The sequence below is a fragment of the Giraffa tippelskirchi genome, chromosome 3, assembly GCF_054371585.1.
Source record: "Giraffa tippelskirchi isolate mGirTip1 chromosome 3, T2T-mGirTip1v1.2.pri, whole genome shotgun sequence".
Lineage (NCBI taxonomy): Eukaryota > Metazoa > Chordata > Mammalia > Artiodactyla > Giraffidae > Giraffa > Giraffa tippelskirchi.
Genome location: NC_137277.1, coordinates 163,738,535 through 163,763,872, shown reverse-complemented (window position 1 = coordinate 163,763,872; position 25,338 = coordinate 163,738,535). Strand labels below are relative to the sequence as shown.

Below are 25,338 nucleotides of genomic sequence, written 5' to 3'. Positions count from 1 at the left end.
CCTCCCCGAAGTCTGTCTGTGGGTCTCCCTCTGCCTTTGTCTCTCTGTGTCTCTCTCCCTCTCTCCAGAGTCCAGCACCTCCTTCTCACCCACTCTCCCTCCTGCTGCCTAGTGCCAGGGTCACAGTAGGGGGACTCCCCCCACCCCCAGCAATATTCCTGGGAGGCCCCCAACCCCTGTTCACATCCTCTGAGCACAGCAGAGGCAGAGAAGGGGCCCTGGCATTTGATGGTGGCCACGTGACACTTGGAGATGGGACGGGGTGCACGCACCCTGAGCCCTGAGGGGTGGTTCAGCCATAGCTGTGGGTGGTCCGCCAGATCTCATCCATCAGAGCTGGTTCAGCCTGGGAGGCAGGGGCCCTTCCAACTCGAGGGGGCGCGTTTGGATGCTCAGAGCTCCTTCCCTCCTGTAGCTGTCTGGAGAGGGATCCAGGCAGGGAGTTGGGGTGTGGCCAGGGTCAGAGGTTGCTGAGTTGGAACAGCCCTGTCTGGGAGGTGTTCAGTGTCCTCACGTGCATGCCAGGCCCACGGATGTTTCTGCTTCAATCAGGGCAGCAGGAGGCCTCCGTTTAAGTTAATCACATTATGCTCTGGGGAGCAATATGGAAATTGGAGTGAGGTCTGGAGGGAAATCCGCACACACACGCGCACACACGCACACTCACACACTCACTGCAGCTTGGAGCACAATGCTGCCGCCACCGCCGCCCAGGCTCGCGCCGCCGCCGCTGCGCCTTCCCCGCAGGTGGACGCTGGGCGCCTGGCACCGCCTCTGCTCTGCCCGCTCAGCCTCGCCTGCGGTCCTCTTCCCGAGCCTCCTCCGAAGTTGCCGTGCCAGCCCCCCAGCCCGCCTGGGAGACCGGCAGGCGGAGGCTGTCAGGCCGAGGGGAGGAGAGAGGCAGCAGCTGGAGGAAGTCCCCGAGGGTGGAAGCACCCTGCAGCGCCCGCGCCCGCCACCGGGGCTTCCGGGCAGATGGAGCCACGTCGGGGCCGCGCCGCGGGGGCCCCGTCGAGCTCCTCCCGCTAGAGGGGCCGGGACACCCGGTCTGCTCCTGCGGGGCTGAGGGTCCCGGAGACCCCGGGGCGGGGCTCTCGCCTTGCTCCTCACCGCCTCCCCGGAGCAGCTGGTCCTCCTCGCCCCGCACCCTGACCCTCGCGCCCGGGGGTGGGGGGGCACCCACCTCGGGGGTCAACATGACTCGACTGAGCTGGTGCTTCTCTTGCGTGATTCGATGGAGCAAGTACCTCTTCTCCTGCTTCCTGCCCCTGCGCTTCTGTCTCCGAAGACAGGTAAACTCACCTGACACCTGCTCCACGCTTCCCTACAGGCACTCTCCTCGGGTTTATCACCCTCGTGCCCTCAGGGACACCTACCCTGAGCGGGTCAGTGTGGCTTTCGTGAGACTTTGGGAACTCCTGGGGAGCCCCCTCCCACGCATGGGTCCACGTCGGGGAGTGGACGCCCCTCTGCCAGGGCACAGTATCTGGGTTTCAGGTCAGAAGTCTGAAGGATAACACTGGAGTCTGTGCGAGGGCGCTGGGGACCCGGGCACAGACAAACATTTCTGGGGGGGCTTTCCGCATCCCTCTGAAATTTCTGTGGAAAAGGAGGGCAAGTCCCTTGGAAACGCATTCCCCCCACCCCCGCACTGGATTCAGAGGTTTCAGAGTTGAGGTTGGGCCCTTAACAGAGTGAGACTGTTAAGGCTGGGCCCTTAACAGGGTGAGAAATGAGCCTCGTGGGTGTCAGGAGGGACTTCTATCTATTCAGGAGGATGGAGGGACCTGAACCAAGCGTGGAAAGGTTGGGGGCTGGGCCAGTAGCTGGGTTAGTGAGGGAGGAGGGGTGTGGTGGGACCCGCAGTGCTGTGGATGGGCATGCCATGGCTGAGCATCTTTCTTCCAGAGAAGGTCCTTGACTGTCTTCAGGGTGTGTGTGCTTGTGTGTGTGCTTGTGTGTGTGGTGGGGTGGGGTGGGGGAGGCTGGGAAGAGGGAGGAGGTGGGAGCCTAGCTGGCCAGCAGAGTAGGGAACTGGTGAAACTGCATGTAACCTTAAATCTTCCCCTGGAAGCACAGAGAGAATTCTGAGAACGTGACCTTGAGCCCCCAGAAGGCTCCAGTGAGGGGAGGGATTTCAGGGGCTGGGGGTCTGGCTTTTGATCTACTCCCCTCTCCTTAGGGAAACTAGAGAGGGCCCTGTCATATGTGGGAAGGGGCTCAGTGGTACTCAGGCTAAGAATCAGTAGAGCTGGTCTGCCTGGCTTTGAATTCTGGGTTTACCATGTCTTAGCTGTGGACCTTGGGAAAGTGACTTACTCTGCCTGTACCTTAGCTTTCAAACATGTGGAATAGGGATTATAAAAATACCTATATCACTGGCTTATTGTGAGGATTAAATGATGTAGGACATTTGGAATGGTTACCAAGTGTTTATTCCATAGTAGGTACTCAATAAATATTCAGGATTCTTGTTGTGCCTTTCCAGCAGGGCTCTCCCTCCTTGTAGACCTTCAGGCAGGCCAGACATGGGATATGTGAGGATGGAGGGATTTATCCCGGTATCCATTCTTCCCATCACATGCATAGGAAGGATTTTTCCACTCCATAAGAAGCTTGAATGTTCAGCTCCTCCTCCCAGGTGCTGCCTCTGGGACTCAGTTTCCCCTACTGCTACTCCGCAGTGAGGAAGAGGTGCCAGCAGGCTCCAGTCCCTCCAGTCACACAAGGTGTGCTTTGAAAGCTTCTAGCAAAATGCATTGTGTCCAGGGATTGGCTGGGAGGCATGCGCTGCGGACCGTGGGGCCAGAGCCCCATCTACATTCCTGTGGGCTCTGAGTTCAGATGCTGCTGAGTCCGGCTTTGCAGACTGGAGAAAAGGCAGCCTGCAGCAGGAATGGCCAGCCGAGACCAGGTCAGTCGGACCCTAGGCCACTTGGCAACTCCCCCTCCTCATTTGCAGAGGTTGAGGATGACCTCAGTGCTCCTGGGCTAGGATAAGAATGGGGGGCTGGGGATGAGGGACTTGCTGATCAGCTGCAGCTGCCTCACTCCAGCCTCTGAGAGTCCGAGTCAGGCAGGAAATTAGAGCTGGGGAAGAGATGAAGATCACCGAGTCAAGCTCTGGGAAGGGTTTTATTAAAAATTGTTAAGATTTGGCCCAGATGCTGTCCCCACCCAGGGTGCTGGTGGAGGGGAGGTAGGGGAAGGGTGCTGGTGGAGGGGGTTGTGAGTGATGTTTCTTCCTGGGTTGGCTGGGCCCAGGCAGGGCCTGGTTGGAAACTCACTTTCCTTCTTAAGGAGCATTCTGATTTCTGGAGTGCAAGGAGGCAACTCCATCTCATACTAGAGGGGTAGTGGACATAGGGGAAGGGCTGGATGTCCCCGGCCCATAGGATGCTTTGGTGGGCATTCAAATGAATGCCCCATTCTCCAGGCAGATGTGTCGCAGGCCAGGCTTGGGGAGTAGAGCATGGTTGGGACTTCAGACCCCATGCACCCTTGGGTTGCAACCTTGTTCAAGGAACATCCTATCCAGTGGTACATGGAGGCTCTGCTAGGGCCCTGAGCCCCCAGGACTCAAAGGCCAATTTTTGGGGGGATGGGGGGCAGGGAGAGGTAGTGTGGCTTATCTGAACAGAAACTCTGTGGCTTCTGTTCTCATCCAGATCTCAGGCCCCCGGGCTTACTAGCTATTAGTCACTCAGTTGTGTCTGATTCTTTTCGACCCCATGGACTATACAGTCCATGGAATTCTCCAGGCCAGAATACTGGAGTGGGTAGCTTTTCCCTTCTCCGGGGGATCTTCCCAACCCAGGGATCGAACCCAGGTCACCCGCATTGCAGGCAGATTCTTTACCAGCTGAGCCACAAGGGAAGCCCAAGAATACTGGAGTGGGTAGTCTATCCCTTCTCCAACAGATCTTCCTGACCCAGGAATTGAACCGGGGTCTCCTGCATTGCAGGAGGATTCTTTACCAACTGAGCTATCAGGGAAGCCCCAGGGCTTGCTAGGACTGTGGTTTTTCTCTTCTGATTGGTTCTTCTAGAGCCACTAGGGAGCCAGTCAGTCTCATCCTGACCCAGGTGGCAGCACTGTCCTTGGCTTCCCTCTCTGTGTCCCTCTGTCCCCCAACCCAAGCCAGTCCTGGGCCTGAGCAGCTGAACTTCTCCTTGGTCAAGGAGTAGGGAGGACAGTTAACATATCACCTCAACATAGGACCATAAGCCCTAGTCTCTGGGTGACACTATTGCTAGAGGAACAGCAAGAAAATTCTTAATGCCCACAAGATGTGTTATCAGACACCCTGGACTCCACTCTCACACACAGTAGCTGTGTGATGCTGAGCAAGTTGCTGGACCTCTTTGTGCCTCAGTTTCCGCATCTGTAAAACAAGAGCTGGTAGGAGGCTTAAATATGATACCCCAGTTACGTGTCTGGTTAGTTAATATTGCTCTTTCCAGAGGCATGGAACGAAAGGACATAGCCCAAGGGGGCCAAAGGGTATTGACGCAGTTACTGAGGGCTTTGGTGTCAGATTCCTGTGTTCTGTGCTGTTGGCATCCGTAGTTGGACGTTGGTGGGGAATCCCAGCACCAGCTCTGCACCTGCCTATTGAACGGGAGGCCCCTGGGACTGGCTGGGAGGAAGGTTGTGGTGTGTGTGGCCCTGTGTGGAGGCAGCGGGCTGCAGGGTTGGCAGGAGAAAGGCAAGAGCATGACTCTGGTCCTACAGTGACTGGACAGCAGGTGCTGGCAGCCACAGCTCTGTGACACCAGGGCGATGCCACCCCTCCCTCCACTGCAGTGTTGTCATCTCTCAGATGAGGGGGCTGGGTTAGGTGAGTGGTGCCCCGAAAGCCAAACCCTCCTGTCAGACTTGTTTAATTTAATCTGGCAGAACGGCTTTTAAAAGAAGAAAAAGCCAGCACTTAAAGAGTGCACTTTTCATATTTTGTAGAAAAGATTTTGTAAGAAAATATAGATCTGGGTCTTCTCTTAACAGATCAAAAGATCTGACAGTGTGGGCCATGTCACTGATCCATAGAGGCTGTTGATGAGGAGCAGTGTCCCCTTTAGCTGAGCCCGCCAGCTCTCTGGGTCCCTGAGGGACTCCTTGCCCGCTCCTTTCATTTAACTTCTGTTGGGTCCCTTAAGGTTCTGACTGTGACCCCTGGAAAGACTCCAGGTCTTTCCAGCTCTGCTGTTCCGTGACCTTTGAATTTTGTGACTCATGGTGACTGAGAAAAGACCTGATGCTCCATTAGGAGATGGGCTGACAACAGGAAGAACTTTCTGATGGACAAGTGTGGAAGGAGAGGAAGAATGGGTTGGAGGGAGCTGGGATCTTGGCCTGGGAAAGCAGTGGTCTCACAGGAGGTGGGGCTAGCAGGGAGCTTTGAGACCATCAACTCTGTCATTTTGCAGGTGAGGAAACTGAGGCTGGGATACAGGAGTGCCAGGCTCAGGCTTACGAGGCCTGTTAGCTCTATTCCTGCCCTCACTCACCCTTGCCTCTGCCCCAGTTCAGCGCCCGCCCCAGAGCCTGCAGTCCTGGCTCTTTCCTCAACTGACTGCTGAGCTAGAGGCTGGAGGGCCGTGGGCAGCGAGCAGGAAGGCTCGGCCTGCAGAGAGGAGAGTGGGGTTAAACACCAGCCACTGCAGAAATGGCCGGGGGAGTGGGTGTCATGGCACAGGGTGGAGGCAGGGGCTGAGGCTTCTGGGATCTCAGCCCGGAAAACCCAACCAGCCCCAATAGCTTCTGCCTGTGAGCCCCTAGTGCAGGCATGGGGTCAGGACCCCAGGAGGGGCGATACCGATACAGCCTCTGGAGACTCCCCCTCCTGGGAGAGCTCAGAGAGCAGTGTGTGACAGGAAGGTATGGTGCTGAGGAAAGTTGAGTGTGCAGGCAAGGTATGCCCAACATCCTTTCAAGGGGGCTGGAGTGGGCCTAAAGGAGGGTTTGAGAAGGGGATGTGCCTGTGTGCGTGCTAGGTCACTTCAGTCGTGTCCGACTCTGTGTGACCCTATGGACAATAGCCTGCCAGGCTCTATCCATGGGATTTTCCAGGCAAGAATACTGGAGTGGGTTGTCATGCCCTCCTCCAGGGGATCTTCCCAATCCAGGGATCGAAACTGTGTCTCCTGTGACTCTTGGATTGCAGGCAGATTCTTTACTGCTGAGCCACCGGGGAAGCCCTGGGAAGGGGATAGTAAGTGGTAGAAGTAGGAAAATATGTCAGGATCTATTGACTGGTAGATTGATTCATTGCTTCTACAATCATGTCTGACACCTGCTATATGCCAGGCTCTCAGGATACAAAACACAGGACAGGCGCTTGCTTGAGGAACTCTCCCTATGTGAGTGGGGCAGGGGAACCAGCTGGGAAAGATGAATAATGGGTAACAGGGTCCTGAAACAGGGTCATCACATACAGTTAGAGACACCTCCAGTGGCAGAGTTGAACCTTCAATGGGGAAGATGGTGGTTGGGTAGGAGAAAGGACTTCCCTACTGCGAGAGATTAAGATACAGGAGAGACCCCCATAGTCTCAGAAAAGAGGGATGGGGGAATTCTGGGGGCAGGATTCTTCTAAGAAGACCCTCAGCACTAGGGTTCCCTACTCCTGTCTTTCAGTCCCAGCTGAAGGGACTGCAGAGAGAGCTGGCCTGGGGGCTGCAGGGCCCCCTTGGGCTATGTGGGAGGCCAGACAAATTGGTGTCACTGTGACTTGGTTTTCTGTCTTGTTCGGAGTTTCTGGGAAGCTGCAAGGTGATTTCTCAGAACTCTTGAGATAGCTGCAGGCAGGCACATCTAGTGATGCTAGCCGTAAAGGGCAGGGCTGTGGGAGCAGGGCAGGGGGAGATGGGGTGGGAATGAGTGCAGGGATGGCAGGGCTGAGCTGGCTGAACCCTTGGGAGGGCTGGCAGGGCTGGTGATGGTGGCTAGGTGGGCTCAGGGGCTCCCAGAGAGGCCCCCTTCCTGCATTGCCCTTAGCTCCAGCCATTCGAGAGAGGGAGGGTTGGCAGGAGCATCTGCCTGTGGACACCCCCAGCAGTGGCTGCAGGGCCGACTATGTATGGGACACTGGTCCATTTCAGTGTTGGCTAAACTGTCAGTTGAGCCCTGGCAGGCTTGGGAGGGGATGTCCAGGGGCGCTGTGGTTCTGGAAATGGATTGTAGAATAGGGGCAGAATCCTTCATTGCTTCACAGCTCTGCAGAAGAGCTTAGAGAGATGTGAGAAGGGCCCTGATTTTTTACCTTATGGTGTCTTCATCAGAACAAAGACTCTTAACTCAGGCACCCACCCCAGGAGGGACCAGAATGAGACATCTTGCTATAGTGTCCTCCCCTGACATCTTGGAATTGCCAAGTAATAGAGTCCTTTATGCAGTGTACAACCTGCACATCCACACATGGCAGCCCTTTCCCAGATAAAGTGTGAATGTTTCCCTCTCATTCTGAGGTTTCCTAGGTAGACGTCCTGACTGGACTGTGGGCTGGAAGCCAGTACACCTGGCTGGACAGGTCCACTTGAGGAGAGAGGCTGGTTGTATAGACGCTACCCTGGGATGGCACCATGTGTGGTGCTGATAGATAGTGGTGAGGGCATGTTCTTGGGTGAGTTGGGGAGAGAGGCAGGGGATATATAACCCTTTTTACATGTGGCCCAGGGCATGTACCACACGCTGATGTGTGTGCATAAGTCCTCAAGCAAGAGGACTTTCTTGCCAAGTTACTCAATCCAAGAAAATGGTCTCAGAGTGCCTACTCTGGGTGGGGCCCTGTCCTCGGCATTCTGTGTGTTTGTGTGAGTTGGATTGTGTGTTCTGCTGTGTGTGTGTGTGTGTGTGTTTGTGTCTACAGAAGGGGGTGGGGCTGAGCCCTCTTTCCCTCCCCTAGAAGTCTCCAAAAAAATAGAGAGGGTGATTCACCAGCCCCACCCACTCTCGCTTGGTCCAGCTGTGGCCAGAGCTCAAAGAGGAAAGTTTCTGGGGGGACGGTGGAGGGGGGAGTTGAGACAATGAAGGCGCGGGGCAGATTTTGCTGGATTCCCCTGCAGTGAGCCCTGGGAATGCATTTGGAATCTGTACCCCTTGTCTTACCCCCCACCCCAGACCCCAAACTCTAGTCCCTGGGCTAAGGTGGAGGGGGGAGGGAAGGGCTGGCAGGAGTGAGTAGGGGGGACAGTGTGTGGGAGAAGTAGGCATGTGGAATGGTGGGAGGTGAAAATGGCCCTGGGAGGGGGAGCGGGGAGGCGGAGGAGGAAGTGGGGAAATGCAAACCAAATGTTGGCCCAGGGCACAGTCAAGAAAAACAGACTCTCGCGGGAGCCTGGAGCGGGGCTCCTTTAGGAAGGGCAGGAAGGGCTGGGACAGATGTTTGGAGAAAAGAAAGAAAGAAGGGGGGGGGGAAAGTAGGAAAAAGTTGGAATGAAATTCACAGTCCCGAGGGCAGGGCCATTCTCCAGCCATCTCAGGCCTAGTTTCTCTTGAGTCAAGTGAGGTGCAGGCTCAGAGCTCGCTGAACAGGCACCATAGCTAGCTAAGTGTGTGCAAGGGAGTTTGTGTTCCCTGGGCAGGAGGGCATGTGTGTGTCCTTGGAGATGGGACAGGCCTAAAGAACCACAGTTCAGACTGTGCCATCCCTTGTCTCTCTGTCTGTCCCTCCATCGGGGTTCTGGGGGTAGGGATCTGCGGGGAGTAAAACAGACTCCTGGCCGATAGTGCTGGATCAAACCAGAAGGCAGGAGCAGCCTGGGTAGCTCACAGGATTTGGGTGTCTGGGACTGGGGGTACAGGGGAGGGTTCTGAGGGGGAGGGGCTGTCTCCAGTAGCTGTCCCTTTGCTCCGCCTCCTGCTTACCCTTTGCAAAGCAAAAGCTTCAGACCCTGCAAGCCACCAGTGGAGCTGGGAGGAGGGAGGAGACAGGAGGCTGGGACAAGGGGTGGAGTGGGGGGAGGAGGAGGAGGGAGGGTGAGCTGGAGGCAGGCAGGGCGAGCTATGCTGGCTGAGCCAGAGCCGCGGCCGCTGCGACTCAGAGCTCCCTTCTGCCTGCTCTGTGGGGGCTGTGAGCTCGGGGGACCATCCGCCGGCCCCAACGTGGCCCCAGGGACAGCACTCAGTGAAGATGACATGGATCTGTCTGTCCTGCATGCTGTGGGTAGGTGTGGTTGTGTTAGCTTGGAGGTTGAAGCCCCCACCCCAGTCCCTTTAACCTTAGCCTGACGCTGACAGCCTGGGGTGGGGGCAGTGCTGGCCTTGAAGGAGGGGGCCTTTCTGCCCCTGAGGGACAGAAGGAAGGACCGGATTGAGTAGACTCTCAGCGTGAGTCCTTCCCCATCAATGGGGACCCCTCGCCCTGGTTCTGCCGGTCGATCCATCCCCCACCCCACTGCCCTCTCCCCCAGCTGAGTCAAGGAGCTGTGAGGAGAGGAAGCCATCACAAAGTTGATTTCTTTTTGGAGCTTCTCCTGTCTCCATTCCCACCCCCACCCTACCCCTCCCCTGCACTGGGGGGGAAAATTCGTCACCCCTCAAGTAGTTCAGCCTCAGAGTTTGAGGAAGGTGCAGTGGTAGGGGGCCTGGGGAACAAGGGGTATTAACCTAGAAAATGAAATTTGGAGAAGCCCAGCTGGAGGGAAGTTCTGCTTGGATTCCGTCACTTTTATCCCAATTTCAACTTCTAACCATTGCCACCTCTTCCTCCACAGCCCTCCCACCCTTACCAAGAACCACCCCCACCCACCCCTCAGTCCCGAGGAGGAAGACACGGCCTTGTCTTTCCCCTTTCTTGGCTGCAGATTCGGGAAGGTGTGTGTCCAGGCGAGTGCCCTGAGGGGTGGGCAGGCAGGGTCTGGGGCCACACGGTGAGGGTTAAAAGTCTTGAGGCCTGTCAGAGTTAAAAGTCTTGAGGCCTGTCAGAGGGAGAGAGGGGGCTGACGGCTGCAGGAGGGGAGGGGGTGGGGGCGGGAGACCCCTTCCTTGGAAGGGCTTGGTTGGGCTGTCAGGCTGGGTGAAGGCATGCAAGGGTCAGGAGGGTGAGGAAGTCTTCCCTGGCCGAAGTTAATGTTGGTCTCCGAGAGAGTGCTGGCTGATTTGGGGGAGGGCGCTTCAGTCCCGCGTCCAGATGTGGTCTTCCCTGCCCTTTCCCTGTTCCAGCCGGCCCTGGGGAGGACCCTCCTGGGCTTAGGTGAGCCCAGGCTGAAAGACAGCAGCGGGACATCAGACCTGGGCGGAGAGGGGAAGTGAGGAGGCACTGGGATGAGGGCGTGAGGGCATTTGGGGCTCTCAGTAACAGACTGAAGGTGTCCTGCACAGAGGGGGTTCGCTGGGCTGCTGTCCACATCTGTATAATGGGAGCCCTTTCAGCCCCCTGGCCCCAGCTCTGGAAGGCCTGTGGACGGTGCTGAGGATGGAGCTGGGTAGGGAGGGAGGCCTGTGGTGGAAACGTTGGTGGTTAAACTTCCGGGGTGATGCTATTGTGGATGGAGACAAGGCCACGTCAGCAGGAGAAGCGCCTCGTGGCTGTGAGCCTCAGTTTCCCTGGGGGGTGAAATGAGGGTGATGGAGGGGAGGTGCCAAGAGGTTAGCATGAGTGCCTTGTCCAGGTCACTCCTCTCCCCGAGAGCTGGGAGAGGGGACTGGGGACCAAGGGCTGGTGTGGATACACAATTACTCTAAGGTTCTCCCCTCCTCCTTTTCCTGTCCTCTCTCCTGTGACTCCCCACCCCTGTCCCTCTCTGGCTTCATGGGACAACCCAGTGGGCGCCTTTCTGTGGTGGTGGAAGGGGCTGGTGGAGTGGACTGGGGAGGAGGATGTCTTCTCTCCATCCTGCCCTGGCCTGGATGCCCATCGCCAGGGTGGGCCCAAGTCTGGGGTGGGGGAACGGGTGAGGACTGGCCCGGGGCACAGCCCTGGCCCCATCAAACTTCTTGTCCCCAATCCTCCCTTGCAGTTGTCCCAGCAACTTTCCTCCTTTTTGCATGGACCTCTGTGGGGCTGGGGTGTAAGTTTGTAGCAGGGAGGGGAGGAATAGCTGGTGCAAATTATGGAACGGAGACACAGAGGTCCTGGAGACCTTGACAAGGGGGCTGCTTCCACTGTGAGAGGCACCTGCTGGTGGGAAGTGGGTGGCCTTTGTCACCAGGCAGGGCTAGGCTCAGATCCTTGTTCTGTCATTTATCAGATGGGCAGCCTTGGCTATCACAGTTCCCTCTTTGAGCCTCAGTTTCCTGATCTGTAAAGTGGAGAGAAGAATACGCACCTTGTTTGGCTGAGGTGAGGACAGAGATGACATGTGTCATAAAACCAGGTACCCAGCACATAGTAGCTGCTCAGTAAATGTGGGTCCCTCACCCCACTCCACAAACCCCTGCTTGGCTCATAGGATGCCCTGCATCCCAGGTCTCATGTGTGTGGGGGGAATCTCCCCAGGAATAGCTGCACACATTTCATCCACGAAATCATCTGTCCACAGCACATAGTTTTAACAAGCTGTAGGTATAAAAATCACTTTATTAGCTGAGGCGCGTAGCGTAGCTGTATATCATGCGTAACTTGATTTTCTCATAAAATGCTCCCATCATTTGCTATTACATATTCAAGTATGGTTTATTTAGAAAATAATTACATGCTTATTAATTGAGGTTTTTTGGTGTTAGAGCTGCAGGCCCTGGGAGAGGGCTTATTAGGTGGGGCTGAGAGAGCCACAAAGCACTACCTGGGGCCAAGTACAGCTCTAGCCCTGTGCTGAGCGAGCCATGTGGCCTCTGGCTCATCAGTTGACTTTTCATCCTAAGTTTCTCATAGGAACTTGGATGCTGTCCTCTGAGGCTGCTCGCAGCTGCAGACAAAGAAGTGTTCTCTCTTCTGGAGCCCGTGTCCCTCCCAGCGCTAAGCACACATTTTTTGTCAGAAGGTCCTCGTGAGCTCCCGGTTGCCTGGCGTGCAGTTCTTCCCTGTGAACCCGACTCTGATCCCTCTGTTCCGAACTTGTTCTCTTTGGAGTTTCATTGGCCTGTAGAGTTGTGCCCACTGTGGGGCCTCCTGACTGTGGGCTTGGGAGCTAAGCTGGGTGGTTGACACTAACAGAGTCTGAAATAAAACATGGCCCTTTGTAAAATTTTTCAACATGACATTTGAGGCCCAAAGTCAGGGAGCAATACTGTTTTTCTGTGATGCTCAGAGGAAGGATGGAGGTCTGGCCAAGAGTGCAGTGCCTGGGTTTCATCCTGCCTTGTCACTCGGGAGCTCTGTGACCTTAGGCAAGTGGCTTCAAATCTCGGTTTCTCCACTGATTTCCCCACCTACCTATAGGGTTGTTAGGTTTTAAAGGAGCCGATACATTTTAGAATAGTGTCTCTCCCCCAGTAAGGGCTCAAGAAATGTTAGCTCTCTTTTTACGATGGTGCAGTTGAAGGCCATACAAGGTTAGAGGCACAGCTAGGAGCTGGCTCTCCCGCCTCCCCATCCAGGGCTTTCCCTTCTGGGAATCTCCCGGGAAGGGTAGGTGGGGTGTGAGGACAATGTGAAGGCCCAGAACGCACAGGCTTTCTCCTGCAGGCAGCCCTAGTCAGAGCATGGATTCTGGGTACAAATCCTGGCTCAGCCACTTACCAGCTGTGTGGTCCAGGCAGCCAAGTAGCCTCTTTGTGCCTTCCTTGTCTCCATGTCCTTGACTTACACTATTTCATTTGAACCTCACTGTAATTCTGTGAGGTGGGAAGGGCAAGGATGGCTAGTTCCAGTTTCTGGCCAAGGCGAAGGGGACCCGCAGAGGGCAAGTGGCCTGCCCAGGGGGCCAGGGTGGGTTGGTTCAGTGCTTCTGGAAAGTGGAAGGGTATGGGCTGGAGGTTTTGCACCTCTGGGTTGAGGGGTTGGTGGCCAGCAGCCCAGAGATGGGAAATGATGTTAGGGAAGCACTGTGATGCCATCTAAGCACCACCCACCCATATTCCCTCCATCTGTCTCACCACTGATCATATGAGTGCCGACTTTCTTCAAGAAGCTGGCAGATACTGGACAAATGATTGCAACAAGGTGGATATTATCCAAGAGGGAATCTGTAAGGACATTTAAGGAGAGACCTCGCCTAGATTGAGGGAGAAGGAGGGACATATCAGGAAAGAGATGTTCTCCTCTTGGGAGGTGAACTTTAAACTAGATCCAAAGATGAAGTTGAGACTGCAGAAATCCAAGCGCAGGAAGTAAGCATAACTGAGGAAAGAGAAGATGGGGTAAACTGGCCAGAAGATGGCCTTTGGGCAGAGGAGTCCTGACAATGTAACTGCCAGGGCTTCTCCAGATAGTACAGGTGGCAGCTGTTGACACATCCTCGGAAGTGGTGGTACTGCCGTGATTAGGGACTGGGGACCCTGTCTCAGACAGACATGAATCTGAATCTTCGTTCCATCCTGGCTTCCCTGGTGCCCCAGAGCACGCTCCTCAGCCTCACTGTAGGATGTCATGGTGAGGAATCAGTGAGGGAAGCCGTGCCAGGCCCTCACCATCAGGCCAGGCCCATTAATGGGGTTTCAGACCACCCACATATCTGTGCCTGGTGTCTCAGATGGTAAAGAATCTGTCTGCAATGCAGGAGACCCAGATTTGATCCTGAGGCCGGGAAGATCCCCTAGAGAAGGGAATGGTAACCCACTCTGGTATTCTTGCCTGGAGAATTCCATGGACAGAGGAGCCTGGAGGGCTATAGTCCATGGGGTCGCAAAGAGTCAGACATGACTGAGTGACTAACACTTTCACCTTCACTGTGTCTTCCCACTCCAGCAGCTAATTTTTTCATGTTAGAGCACAAAAAGGGACCTGGGGCTTAATGCTCAAAAACGTTGGGACATGGTTTATGAAAGAACCAAGTGGAAAGAGAGAGAGAGAGAGAGGCAGGTCAATGGTGAGAAATGGGCCAGTTCAGAAAGCCCTGTCGGGGGCCGAAGGCTACCAGGCAGAATCCGGGCTCCCCAAGCGTCTGCATGCTCCTCTGTCACATGAGGAGCTCAGTTACAGCCATTCTCTGCATCTTTCCTCCCTTGGAGACCCAGGGCTGCTTGGCATAGGAGAGCTCGCTCCTCAGCTGGGTGAGGGCCCCCTGAACCTGTGTTCTGTCCCCTGAGGGTAGGACAGTGGCAGTGGGCATAATCACTGGAGGGAACCAAGGTCAGGCAGCAACTCCATTCGATTTGCTCCTTCTGACTTGTTTTGGGCTCACATTGTTCTGGACACAGTGGACACGAAGCAGAAGCACATACAGGTGCATGTGCCTGGTGGGCAAGTCCAGTGCACACCCAAGCATGACAACACAAATCAAGAGTCCACGTCTAGTGAGTGCTTACTATGTGTCAGGCGCTGTTCCAGTGGTTTTTCAGGCATTGTCACAATGTATAGATGGTTGCTACCACTGGCTCACTTAACAGATTAGTAAAGTGAGGCAGACAGGGGTTAATTAACTTGCCCAGGGTCACCTAGCTAACAAGTCGGGTTGCACAGGGCACTGTGACTGAGGAAAGGAAGGGGTGCTGGGTGGCGCTTAGCCCGAATCGAATCATGAGGAAATGATCAGACACATCCAGATACCGAGGGCCATTCTGCAAAACAACCTGGGCTCTTCAAAAAAGTCCATGTCATCAAAGAGAAATCATAAGGTGGAGTCATGTGTCCACATGAAAGAAGAGGAAGGAAACCCAGCAACTAAACGTAATACAAGATCCTGCTTGGATCCTGAGTCCAAAATAAAAACAAAGGCAAAGACCCAGCTCGAATGGGTGTTATTGTGGCAAAAGGGGAAATCAGAATATATTACTGAATGTTAGATAATGCTATTGTCGCGAGGTCGAATTTCCTGAGGGTGGTGATTATATTGGGTTGAGGTAGGGGACAGAGACGGAGTGTGGACAGAAGTGGCAGCGTGCTCACAAGCAGTGAATCGGGGCCAAGGGCATAGGCATGTCCAACTTTTCCAGAGCTTTTAAACTTTCCACAATGAAAAAAGAAAAATAGGATGGAGAGATTGATTTTGAAAGGGATGGTGAGGACGTTATTTGGGAAGATTTCCCTTTGGGGATGAAGTTTGAATGAGGCTCACAGAGAGGCAGGAAGGACACTTCTGGGAAGAGGGAACGGCAGAACCAGGACTCAGATATGGACCCACGGCAGGGAGTCAGAGAATGGGGCTTGGGGATTGAGATGGCTGGGTGGGCCGGATACGGACCAAGGCTGCTCCCTGCAGATTGGAGGGAATGCACATTTTATCATGGATGCTCAGGAAGGCATGGAAGCCTTTTGGAGTGAGTGGGGGTGACCCCAGAGAGCTGTGTACCTTAGAGGCTGTGCAGGGAGAAGGGAGACCAGGAGGCTGTTGCCACAGTCCCAGGCAAAAGTGACAGGGCCTCTAACAGGGCAAAGGCAATGGAATGAAAAAGCACAGGAGGGCCAAGAGAGTATTTAGGAAGCAAAATTTACAGAGCCTGGCAACTGGTTGGATTGGAGGGTGGAGGGCTGGGAGGCATTGAGAGTGACTCAGAGTTTTCCACTCGGGGTGACCAAGAACACTGTCAGCCCATTAGCTGACTAGGGGCTGGGGAGTGATGGTGATGGTGAAGAGGAACTTCGTTGGGGTGGTGCATATGTGAAGGTGAGGTGGGGTTGGAGGGAGCTCGCATTTGCGGTGCTGGGGCGGGGGAGTGTCCCAGACTCCAGCCTGCAGCTCCACTGGGAGTCCCAGTCTTCTTCATAGAAATAAGCGCTGATGCCAACCAGGTCCTGGTGTCCCAAACCACGCTGATGAGACATAGAAGGGTGGATGGCTGGGAGAGGACTGAATGACCCTCCAGGTCTGTCTGGGGCCTGCTTTATAGTGATTTTCTTTCCCAAGGCTCACTGGCTTGCTGACTTCTGTCCTCTGGCCTCTTCGTCCATGGCTCCTAGTGAAGTGAGCCATGGGCCCAGGGAGCCCAGTGGGGCAGGGCTGGGGATGTTTTCTTGGGGAGGGGGCGGGAGCTCATGAGCTGAGGACCTCTAGGGTTATCAGTCCTCTTTCATCACCACCCCCACTCCATTGCGCTCTGCCCCATGGGGCAGGGAGGAGCCAGTAAACAGTCATTCCCACCCCAAGGCCAAGAACTCCCGCCAAGGCTGCCCAAGCCAGATGTGCCACACCCCTCTGGCAGGCAGCTTGGCTGAACAGAGTTGGGGGGAGGCAGGGAGAGATCCCCCAGAGGGCCAGGAAAGTCTCTGATGCTGGCTGGGCTTGTTGCCGGGCTAGGGCTCTGGGCTTGGAGGGTGGGGAAGAATGACTTCAGCTGGGACCCTTTCCCTTTTCTGAGTTCTGGCTCTCGAGAGAGGTGGGCTGGGGACAGACCAGGCAGCTCCTGCTGTGGCCGGGCCTCTTCTGCCCTGAATTTTCCCTAGGTCCGTTAGAAGCTAATCTGGTAAGGGAGGGGCCGGTGTGCTTTGTGAGGCTGTCTGCCACTTGTCAGGGAAAATGATGCTCATTGTCATAACAAGCCATTACCCTTGAGCTTGGTGCTTTATGGGCTCGGTTCTCATCCTCTGCCTGTACCTGCAGAGTAACCGTGGGCGGGGTGGGGGAGGTGCTAGACCCTCATTTATCTTCTTCCTCTGGATTTTGACGTATGATTGTTTGGAAGTTCTTTTTCTCCTGTCTAATCATGAGTTCTGGCACCTTCTACCCACTGGGGTTTTGTTTTGCCTTTAGAAACTTCACAGCCATGACAGCGCCTTCAGATATTTGAAGATATTCCACCCTACACTTCCTCCTCCATCATCCCGGGAAACCTTCAGACCTCTGTAGATGACTCTTAACAAGATTACCAGACATCCCAGTGTATATAGCCAGGGATGCTGGCAGAGTCAAGGTCATGACCTGGAGTCACTTTCCTGGGCATGGCCCAGCTGGTCTCCTCACTCCCACTGGGGTTGCCCAGCTCCTCACGGAGGAGTGATGTCCCATTAGACAGCCCGCTCTCTGTAACCATCAGCAAGTCCCACCCCCTAGATCCCACAGTCCCTTCCTCTCAAACTGGCCCATCGTTTCCCCTATACTGTGTACAGGCAGGCTGTCTTGTCCAAAGCCCTCACTTTTGTCTGGGGACTATGAGGCCCGGAGAAGGCCACTGATGGTCCCAAGACTGCCAGTCTAGAAAGCTGGTCTCTAGACTCCCATCCCAGAGATCCTTCAGCCAGAGAACCAGGATGGGGCGGGTATAGGGGACAGGAGTATGATGGACCATCACCCAGGGCAGCTCAAAGAGGCCGTGAGTGAGGCCGGAAAGCGTGTTTTCTGAACCCCATTTCTGTTCTCCAAGCCCACGGGGGAGGAGATTTTGTAAACCAGACTTTATGGAGTTGGCCAAGCAGAGCAATCAAGCCCAGGACCCAGGGGAGAAGGCTGGGTGTTTGCTGGTCAGCCTGGAAGGCCAGCCTGCTCCTCGTCTGTTTACTGGGCAGATTCCACTGCCCTGACTTTGCTTTAGTGGGGAGGCCTCTTTCCCTGGACTTTAGGGGAAGGGCTAGATTTGGGGTTGTAGGCAGATAAGGCTGGGGAATAAGCTGGTATGGGGAGCTTTGCTGACTTAGTGGGGTGGGAGAGGCAGGCTTCTGGGGGCAGAATAGGCTTGAGATGATTGGGCTTTAGGGCTTCCTGCCTGCCCCTTCAGACATGCCTTAAATTGAACCCCAAATCCCTTCCCTGCTTCTCCTCCCATCTAAGCCTCGGCTGCTGATGTTGACAAGGGACTGGGTCCCCTCCCTGTAAGATCAGTGACAGAGATCATTTGGAAGGTCACCAGCAGGGGGCTGAGATGGGCAAACACGAGAGGTGAGACCTCAGAATAGGAGAGGACTCGCTTGCCCCTCCTGGTGTCGGGTAGGGTGTACTGGGTCAAGTCCAGAGCTGGGCAGTGCTCTGCCTCCACCCTCAGTCCACCCCCACACCCCCAGCCTCAGCTGAAGCTCTCAGAATAAAGTGTCTGGAATATCAGAACTTGGATCCTGCTGCCTGGTCCAGCCAACAGGGGGCACGACTGCGCTCCTGCACCTGCTGGCTCCACTACCCTCTGCTCTCTTTGTCTCGGCTCTGGGCTTTATCTCTGCTCCCTTCTGCCTCCCCACCATCTCAACATATAGTCTGTCTGTCTCTCTGAATTTTGAGACAATCTAAAACTTCAGAAAAGTGGCAAATACAGTGCAGAGAACCTTCCCCCCCACCCCCGCTGAACTATTTGAGAGCAGCTGACCCATTGCCGTACCCTCTCTGAATATGGCCCTATTTTCCTACAAGGACTTTTCCTACCTAACCCGGCACAGCCATCCAAGTCAGAAAATTGACACTGATGAGTGACTACCTTCTCATCCTCAGGCTCCACTGAAGATCAGCCCGTTGTCCTCATGATGTCCTTTAGGGGAGTGGAAAGAATCCAGTTCAGAATCAGCGGTGGCATTTGGTTGTCAGGTCTCTTTAGTCTCCTTCAGTCTGGAAGTCTCCTTAGCCTTTCCTTGACTTTCGTGACCTTGTCACTTTGGAAGATTGTAAGCCACCACATTGGTAGACTGTCCCTCTGATGCTTCCTCCTGATTAGATTCAGCTTGTGTGTCTTTGGCAGGAGTATCGCAGAAGTGATGTTCTGTTCTCACTCCATCCCCTCCCTAGCGCACGATCTCCACTCATCCCGTTACCGGTGACGTTAGCTTTGATCACTTGATTAAAGTGGAGCCTGCCAGGCAGAGTTACTTTTTTTCCCTTTTGTAATTTATAAGCATGATGTGGGGAGGTGCTCTGAGCCTCATAAATGCTCTGTTCCTGACCAGACTTTCAGTGTTTTCACTTATTTCACATATCAGTATGGACTGTCATTACTGTCAGCATGTATTTTGATGTATCATTACTATCATGATGCATTTTGATGCTCACATCTTCCCAGATCTGAGGAGCCCCTTCAAGCTGGCTCCTGTGTCCTTTTTGTCTGGCTGTTCCCCTTTGAGTCTCTGGTTCCCTTTATAGTCTCTCTGTGTTTCCATCTAATCTCTCTCATTCTCTGTATGTGCTTGCTTGTCTCTTTGTTTCTGCCTTTATCTTGAGCATCTTTTTTTTCTTCTCTGTCTGACTGTTTCTTTTCTCTTTGTCTCTGTCTCTCTTTGTATTTTTCTCTTTTGTTTCTCTCTCTCTCTCTCCCTCTGCCTCTCTGTCTTTCTGCCTCTTTCCCTGCTGGCTTTCTGTCTCTCCTTTCATCTGTTTTTCTTTCTGTGTCTCTCATGGCTCCGTCTCCTTTACCCAGGACTCAGCACAACAGGGTTTACAACTGCGAGCCCTGGACATGCTGGGTTTATATTCCAACCTACAGGCATTGCATACGTTTATGTATATGTCTATTTGCTATCAAAACTTTCTGGGATACTGCCAGCCGTCTCCTGAACACCTAGAGCTGGGAGGCTCAGACTGGGGTGCTAGGAGGGGGACTTGGAGAAAAAGAACCTTCTCCCTGGAACTGTGGGGTGTGCAGTCGCATCTGTGTGTGTCATGCGTGTGCAGGGGGCTTTGGAAAGCTCTGTGCCTGGGGAGCCGGTGGGGCAGCATCAGTGTCTGTGCTCTGCTGGCCCCTGCTGCCGGAGCCGGGGAACGAATCCAGTCAGACACCAGGGGGAGGTGCCTGGGAGAGGAATGGCATCTGCACTCAGGGCATGATTTCCCGGGGTGTCCTCGGAACATAGAGCTTCCCCAGCCTGTGCCTGGGCTGAGGGCTGTGGGAGGGAGGAGGGAGGGGGTCTTAAGCAGCGTGGATGATTTTGGGACTTAGAGTGTGTTTACATCTGTGGTCACAAGGAGGTGTGGAGCCCAACCTCACACTGTCTGGAGGGGGCAACTGAGGCCGCTGTTAGTGGTAGGCTGGCGGCTGGCCCAGAGCTCACGGAAAGCCAGACACAGAGAAGGCTTGGACTGCCAGCCTGTCTCTCATCCCATGTGTGTGGTGGTGTCATTTTAAAAAGGATATTTAGGGACTTCTCTGGTGGTCCAGTGGTTAAGACTCCACACTTCCAGCGCAGGGGGTGGAGGTTCAGTCCCTGGTCAGGGAACTAAGATCCTACATGCTGCATACAGCTAAAAAAGAATTTAAAAAAGGATATTTAACCTATTAATATTTTCATAATGTAAAGAAGAGGAAATAGAAATAAAGATGGAAGAAGCCTTCTGGGCTGAGGCAGGGAGTAATAATGAGGATTCGAGAGAGAACTGAGGGGCGTGGCACTCACAGGGATGAAACGTTGAGGCCCATCAGTGGGATGGATGAACAGGTTAGCTGCATGCACACGGTGGAGTACTATGCAGTGGTGAAAAGGAGGGAGCTGCTGTTCTCTGTGACCGCAGGGATGAGTCTCACAGATTCTTGCTGAGTCAAGAAAGCAGACAGAGGAGTATATACTGTGTCATTCCATTCATATGAAGTTTAAAAACCTGGCAGAATGGATCTTTGGTGACAGAAGTCAATAGTATTTACCTTGGGGTGATAGTGACTGAGATGGTCACCCAGGGAGCCTCCAGGGGTATGAATCCAGGGGGCATACATGTGTCAAATTGTATTGAGCCGTATATTTAAAATCAGTTCACTTTGCTAATTCAGAAAAAGTGATTAAGAAACCACAGAGGAGCCTGTGGTGCCTGGATGCTGGGGTTTTTGGTTGTCTGAGCCCCTGGGAGTCTGGGTCACACCCATAGCTTTCTCTTTCCATGGGCGCCTCCTTCCAGAAATGGGCTCAGGCCCTTCACCGCTGAAGGGGCTCTCACTTCTCCTTCCCCCAGTGCTGGCCTGCTTCTCCCTCGGTCTCCCGGCTCTTTCCGCAGGAGCCCAGCCTGACCTTTGTGCCTCTCCTCCCACAGCCAGAGGACCTGGAGGCCCCCAAGACTCACCACTTCAAGGTGAAGACCTTCAAGAAGGTGAAGCCCTGTGGGATCTGCCGACAGGTCATCACGCGGGAAGGCTGCACCTGCAAAGGTGAGTGACCGGCGGGGCCATGGGAAGCGAGAGTGTGTCTTCGTGGAAATGAGAGGCTTGGGGTCCTGGCGGGGCTGGGATGTCCTTGGGGTTCCAAGTAGGTGCCTGGTTCTCATGTGGGAGGAGAGGCTGAGCACACTGATGGTGAGTGTGTGGGTGTGTGTGAATGGCACATGGCAGGTAATGGATGGCATGCAAATAGCATGTAGCTTGTGTGTGGATGACATGAAGAAGGTATGTGGGTGGCCTACAGACGGCATGTGAATGGCAAGGGGAAGGCATTTGGATAGTATGTGGTGGCAGGTGGATGGTGTGTGGTTGGTGTGTGGCTGGTATGTGGAGGGTGTGTGAAGGGGTGTGGTTGGCCTGTGGATGTCATGTGGTTGATGTGTGGCTGGTGTGTGCAGGGCGTGTGGAAGGTGTTTGGGGGCGTGTGCCTGGCATTGGCAATACTGCAAAGATGCCAAGCCACAGTCCTTCCCTTGTGGCAACTGACGGGAGAGTTTAAGAGGCCCCCGGTTGGCCTCGGCAGAGGGCCTGCTCGCTGGCAGGCTTTTGCAGTTGTTTTCACGTGTTCCTGGAATGGCCCAGGCTTGGCTGTCACTGCCGCCAGAGGAGTCCGTGTCTTGTCTCAGATCACATGGTGAAATCAGCAGGAGGCCCCTGTGCCCAGTCTCGGCGACTGACACCATCACCCACATACTTGCCATTGGCTGCCTCCCTCTGTCGTCTCCCATCAATTGCCAGGACCCCTCCCCCCATACAGCTTGAGTCACTGAGCTTTTCACCTTAGGTGACTTCTCTCACCTGGGCAACTGATGGAAGCCCCTCTGCCTCTCGAATCCCTACCCACCCTCTCAGCCCACCTCCGTGCCAGGTTCCCTGGGACTCGGTGTCAGTTCCCTGGGTTTCGCCTTGGGAGCCCCCACACCCTCAAGACAAAGCACAGACTCCTTCCTGCAGCCATGCACTCCGGTGGACTCACCCCTTGCCAGCTCTCTGACCCGCGTCTCCCCTGTCCCCTAAGTCCACAGTGAAACCAGCTGCACCTCTTGTACTTCCCGAGTATACCAAGTATGTCAAACGTGCCAAAGGGCCGGGCTCTTTCTTTCCTGGAGCCTTTACTCATGTGCTTCTCTCTACCTGGGCTCTCCCCCTCCCTTTCCTTCACGCCCATGTCCCGGTGGGGCTGGGAAGATGGGTGTCAGATCCTAGTGAACAGTGATGAAAACACTTAATAGTGAAGCACAGAGACACGTGATCTCATGCAGGGCTCATGGCATCTGGGAGGTGCTGGTGTCATCTCTGTTCTACATCCGAAGAAACTGAGGCTCCAAGTAGTCAAGTCTCTTGCCCAGACATGCAGCTGGCTGGGTCAGCGTGTGTGTTCGCTGGGCAAGGAGGGCTTCTTAGATGAGTTTCTGCTGGTGTTGAGGTCAGAGTGGCTGGATGGAAGTGTGTGAGTGTGTGCACGCATTTGGGGGGCATTCCAGGCAAGCCTGCTACGGGACAAGGGCAGAGTTTTATGATCCTTAACTGCAGCATTGGGACACCCAGACTGAGTTTAGGGAGCCAGCAGGAACGTGTGTAATACCAAAATTAGCCGCATGGTGGCACCCTCCTCCCAAGTGATCTGGCTGGGACGTGTTCGGTCACTCGGTGGTGTCCGACTCTTTACAACCCCATGGACTATATAGACCACCAGGCTCCTCTGTCCATGGGATTCTCCAGGCAAGAATACTGGAGTGGGTTGCCATGCCCTCCTCCAGGGGATCTTCCCAACCCAGGGATCGAACCCAGGTCTCCCACGTTGCAGGTGGATTCTTTACCTTCTGAGGATGGATGGTGCTTAAGGGTCACAGCCTGGAGAAGTCCATCACCAACTCCCAGAGCTTACTCAAACTCATGTCCATCGAGTTGGATGGACATCCATCACTGGATGCCATCCAACCATCTCATCCTCTGTCATCCCCTTCTCCTCCCATCTTTGATGCTGGGAAAGATTGAAGGTGGGAGGAGAAGGGGACGACAGAGGATGCGATGGTTGGATGGCATCACCGACTCGATGGACATGAGTTTGAGTAAGCTCCGGGAGTTGGTGATGGACAGGGAAGCCTGGGGTGCTGCAGTCCATGGGGTCGCAGAGTCGGACATGACTGAGCGATTGAACTGAACTGAACTGGGAGAAGTCAAGGAGGTATTGCCTAAGGTGGGGTCTTGCATGTTGCTTGCATCGTAGCCCCCACCTCACCCTGTCTCTTGAACCTGCTCCTGTTAACCGCTGGCCCACCCCCAGTTCCTTCCTTCCTTTCCCAGTGCATCTTCCCTTCACCCCAGTGATGCCCAACACTGCTCTGATAGGAGGCGGCACAGGGCTGGGAGTAGAAGGAAGTTCCAACACACTCACCAGGTGACCTTGGGCACTCTGGCCGCACATTCTGTGATAGTCTGTGGTCTTAGGTTTCCAGGATGACCTGGCTAGAGGGCCTGGGTGGAGGAGGGGCTTTGACCCCATGTGAACGGAAGGCTCCCATGGTGTGCAAAGATGTCCCGGGTCTCATCTGGTTTGGAGCCTGGCCCTGCCAGTGCGAACCAGACTGGAGGGCGGGTGGCCAAGAGAGCTGCCAGGCTGTTTTGGCAGCTCTGAGTGAATGAGCGGTGAGAAGAGGGAAGAAGCTGGGGCCACTCTCCAGAGGCACCAGCAGGTGTCAGAACTGGGCCATGGAAGGCCCAGGGGCCTCCAGCCTTGCAAGGGAAGACAGAAGACTCCTCGCTCTACAGGCCACGTGTGCACCCCCAGTGAGACAGGTGAGGTCACCAGGTTTGGGGGCAGGGTTGGGGCCATTGGGCTTGATGGTGGGAGATACAGAAGTGGACTGACTTTCTGTGGTTTGGAACCAGGAGGTCATGGTGGCACGAGACCCGCTTATCCTTCCCTCTCTCCCTCTCTCCCTCCACGCACCTACCCACCCATGTATCCATCCACCCACCCATCCATCCAGGGTCACCAGAAATGGTTGCACAGGTTGTTTGCTGGCCGAGGGGTCAATTCGCCAAGGCCAAACCAAAGGATTTGCTGTGCTCTCTAGCTCATGGCAAATAGATGGAGAAACAGTGGAAACAGTGGCAGATTTTATTTTTGGGGGCTCCAAAATCACTGCAGATGGTGACTACAGCCATGAAATAAAAAGACGCTTACTCTTTGGAAGAAAAGTTATGATCAACCTAGAAAGCATATTAAAAAGCAGAGACATTACTTTGCCAACAAGGGTCCGTCTAGTCAAGGCTATGGTTTTTCCAGTAGTCATGTATGGATGTGAGAGTTGGACTATAAAGAAAGCTGAGCACCAAAGAATTGATGCTTTTGAACTGTGGTGTTGGAGAAGACTCTTGAGAGTCCTTTGGACTGCAAGGAGATCAAACCAATCAACCCTAAAGGAAATCAGTCCTGAATATTCATTGGAAGAACTGATGATGCTGAAGTTGAAGCTCCAATACTTTGGCCACTTGATACGAAGAACTGACTCATTTGGAAAGACCCTGATGCTGGGAAAGATTGAAAGCAGGAGGAGAAGGGGACGACAGAGGATGAGATGGTTGGATGGCATCACCGACTCAATGGACATGGGTTTGAGTAAACTCCGGGAGTTGGTGATGGACAGGAAGGCCTGGTGTGGTGCAATCCATGGGGTCGCAAAGCATTGGACATGACTGAGCGACTGAACTGAACTGAACTAGCTCCTCTTCCCGTCTTCAAGTCTCGAGCTGCAACATGGTGACTCTCTGGATTAGTGGCTGGGGGTTCAGGGTTGAGTGTCAAGGCCCTGCATGCACAGTCTCCATGGGGCTTGCAATGTTGAGGGAACTTTTGCTGCAGGCAGGGGCAGTGAGAACACCTGCCCAGACCTAGAGAGATGCGGGCACTGGGTCCTGTCTCCCACTGGCTACCCTGCCCCATAGCTCCCCACCCGCGCCTGCCTTTCACTGTTTAACAGACTATGGCTGAAGGGGGTGGGGTGGGAGACAGGGTCGGGAAGGGAGTCAGGGAACCCGGGGTCTAGTTCTGGTTCTGAGAGGCTCAAAGGTGAACGAGGCAGACAGGGTGGAGGTGGGTGGACATGTGAGTGCCAACATGACAGATATACAGGCAAAGAGGTGGCTATGAGACCGTGGCCGGTCTTCTGGTGCACTGAGCCTGTTTCCTCCCAGGTATCAAAGGGTTAATAATAAACCCAGTCCTCTCTCTGAGGGGGTGATTGTGAGGAGCACTGAGATTCTTTGTGTGGTTGTAAAGTGAGCCCTGGTGTCAGGACTAAGGC

General features: G+C 54.5%; 1 protein-coding gene across 3 annotated transcripts in view; it reads left to right on the top strand.

Annotated features, from left to right (window-relative positions):
• The first annotated feature begins 1,196 nt into the window (after positions 1-1,196).
• TNS1 (tensin 1) overlaps positions 1,197-25,338 on the top strand; it is a 213,457-nt gene continuing 189,315 nt past the window's right edge. For 2 of the 3 annotated variants that reach the window (XM_081583929.1, XM_081583932.1), the window contains exons 1-2: positions 8,997-9,164; positions 20,905-21,019. In XM_081583929.1, coding sequence (XP_081440055.1) covers positions 9,132-9,164; positions 20,905-21,019 — 148 coding nt within the window. In that variant the 5' untranslated portion in view covers positions 8,997-9,131. Of the gene's footprint in view, positions 1,293-8,996; positions 9,165-20,904; positions 21,020-25,338 lie in introns of those variants that run through there. The other variant, XM_081583931.1, reaches the window with a different exon arrangement.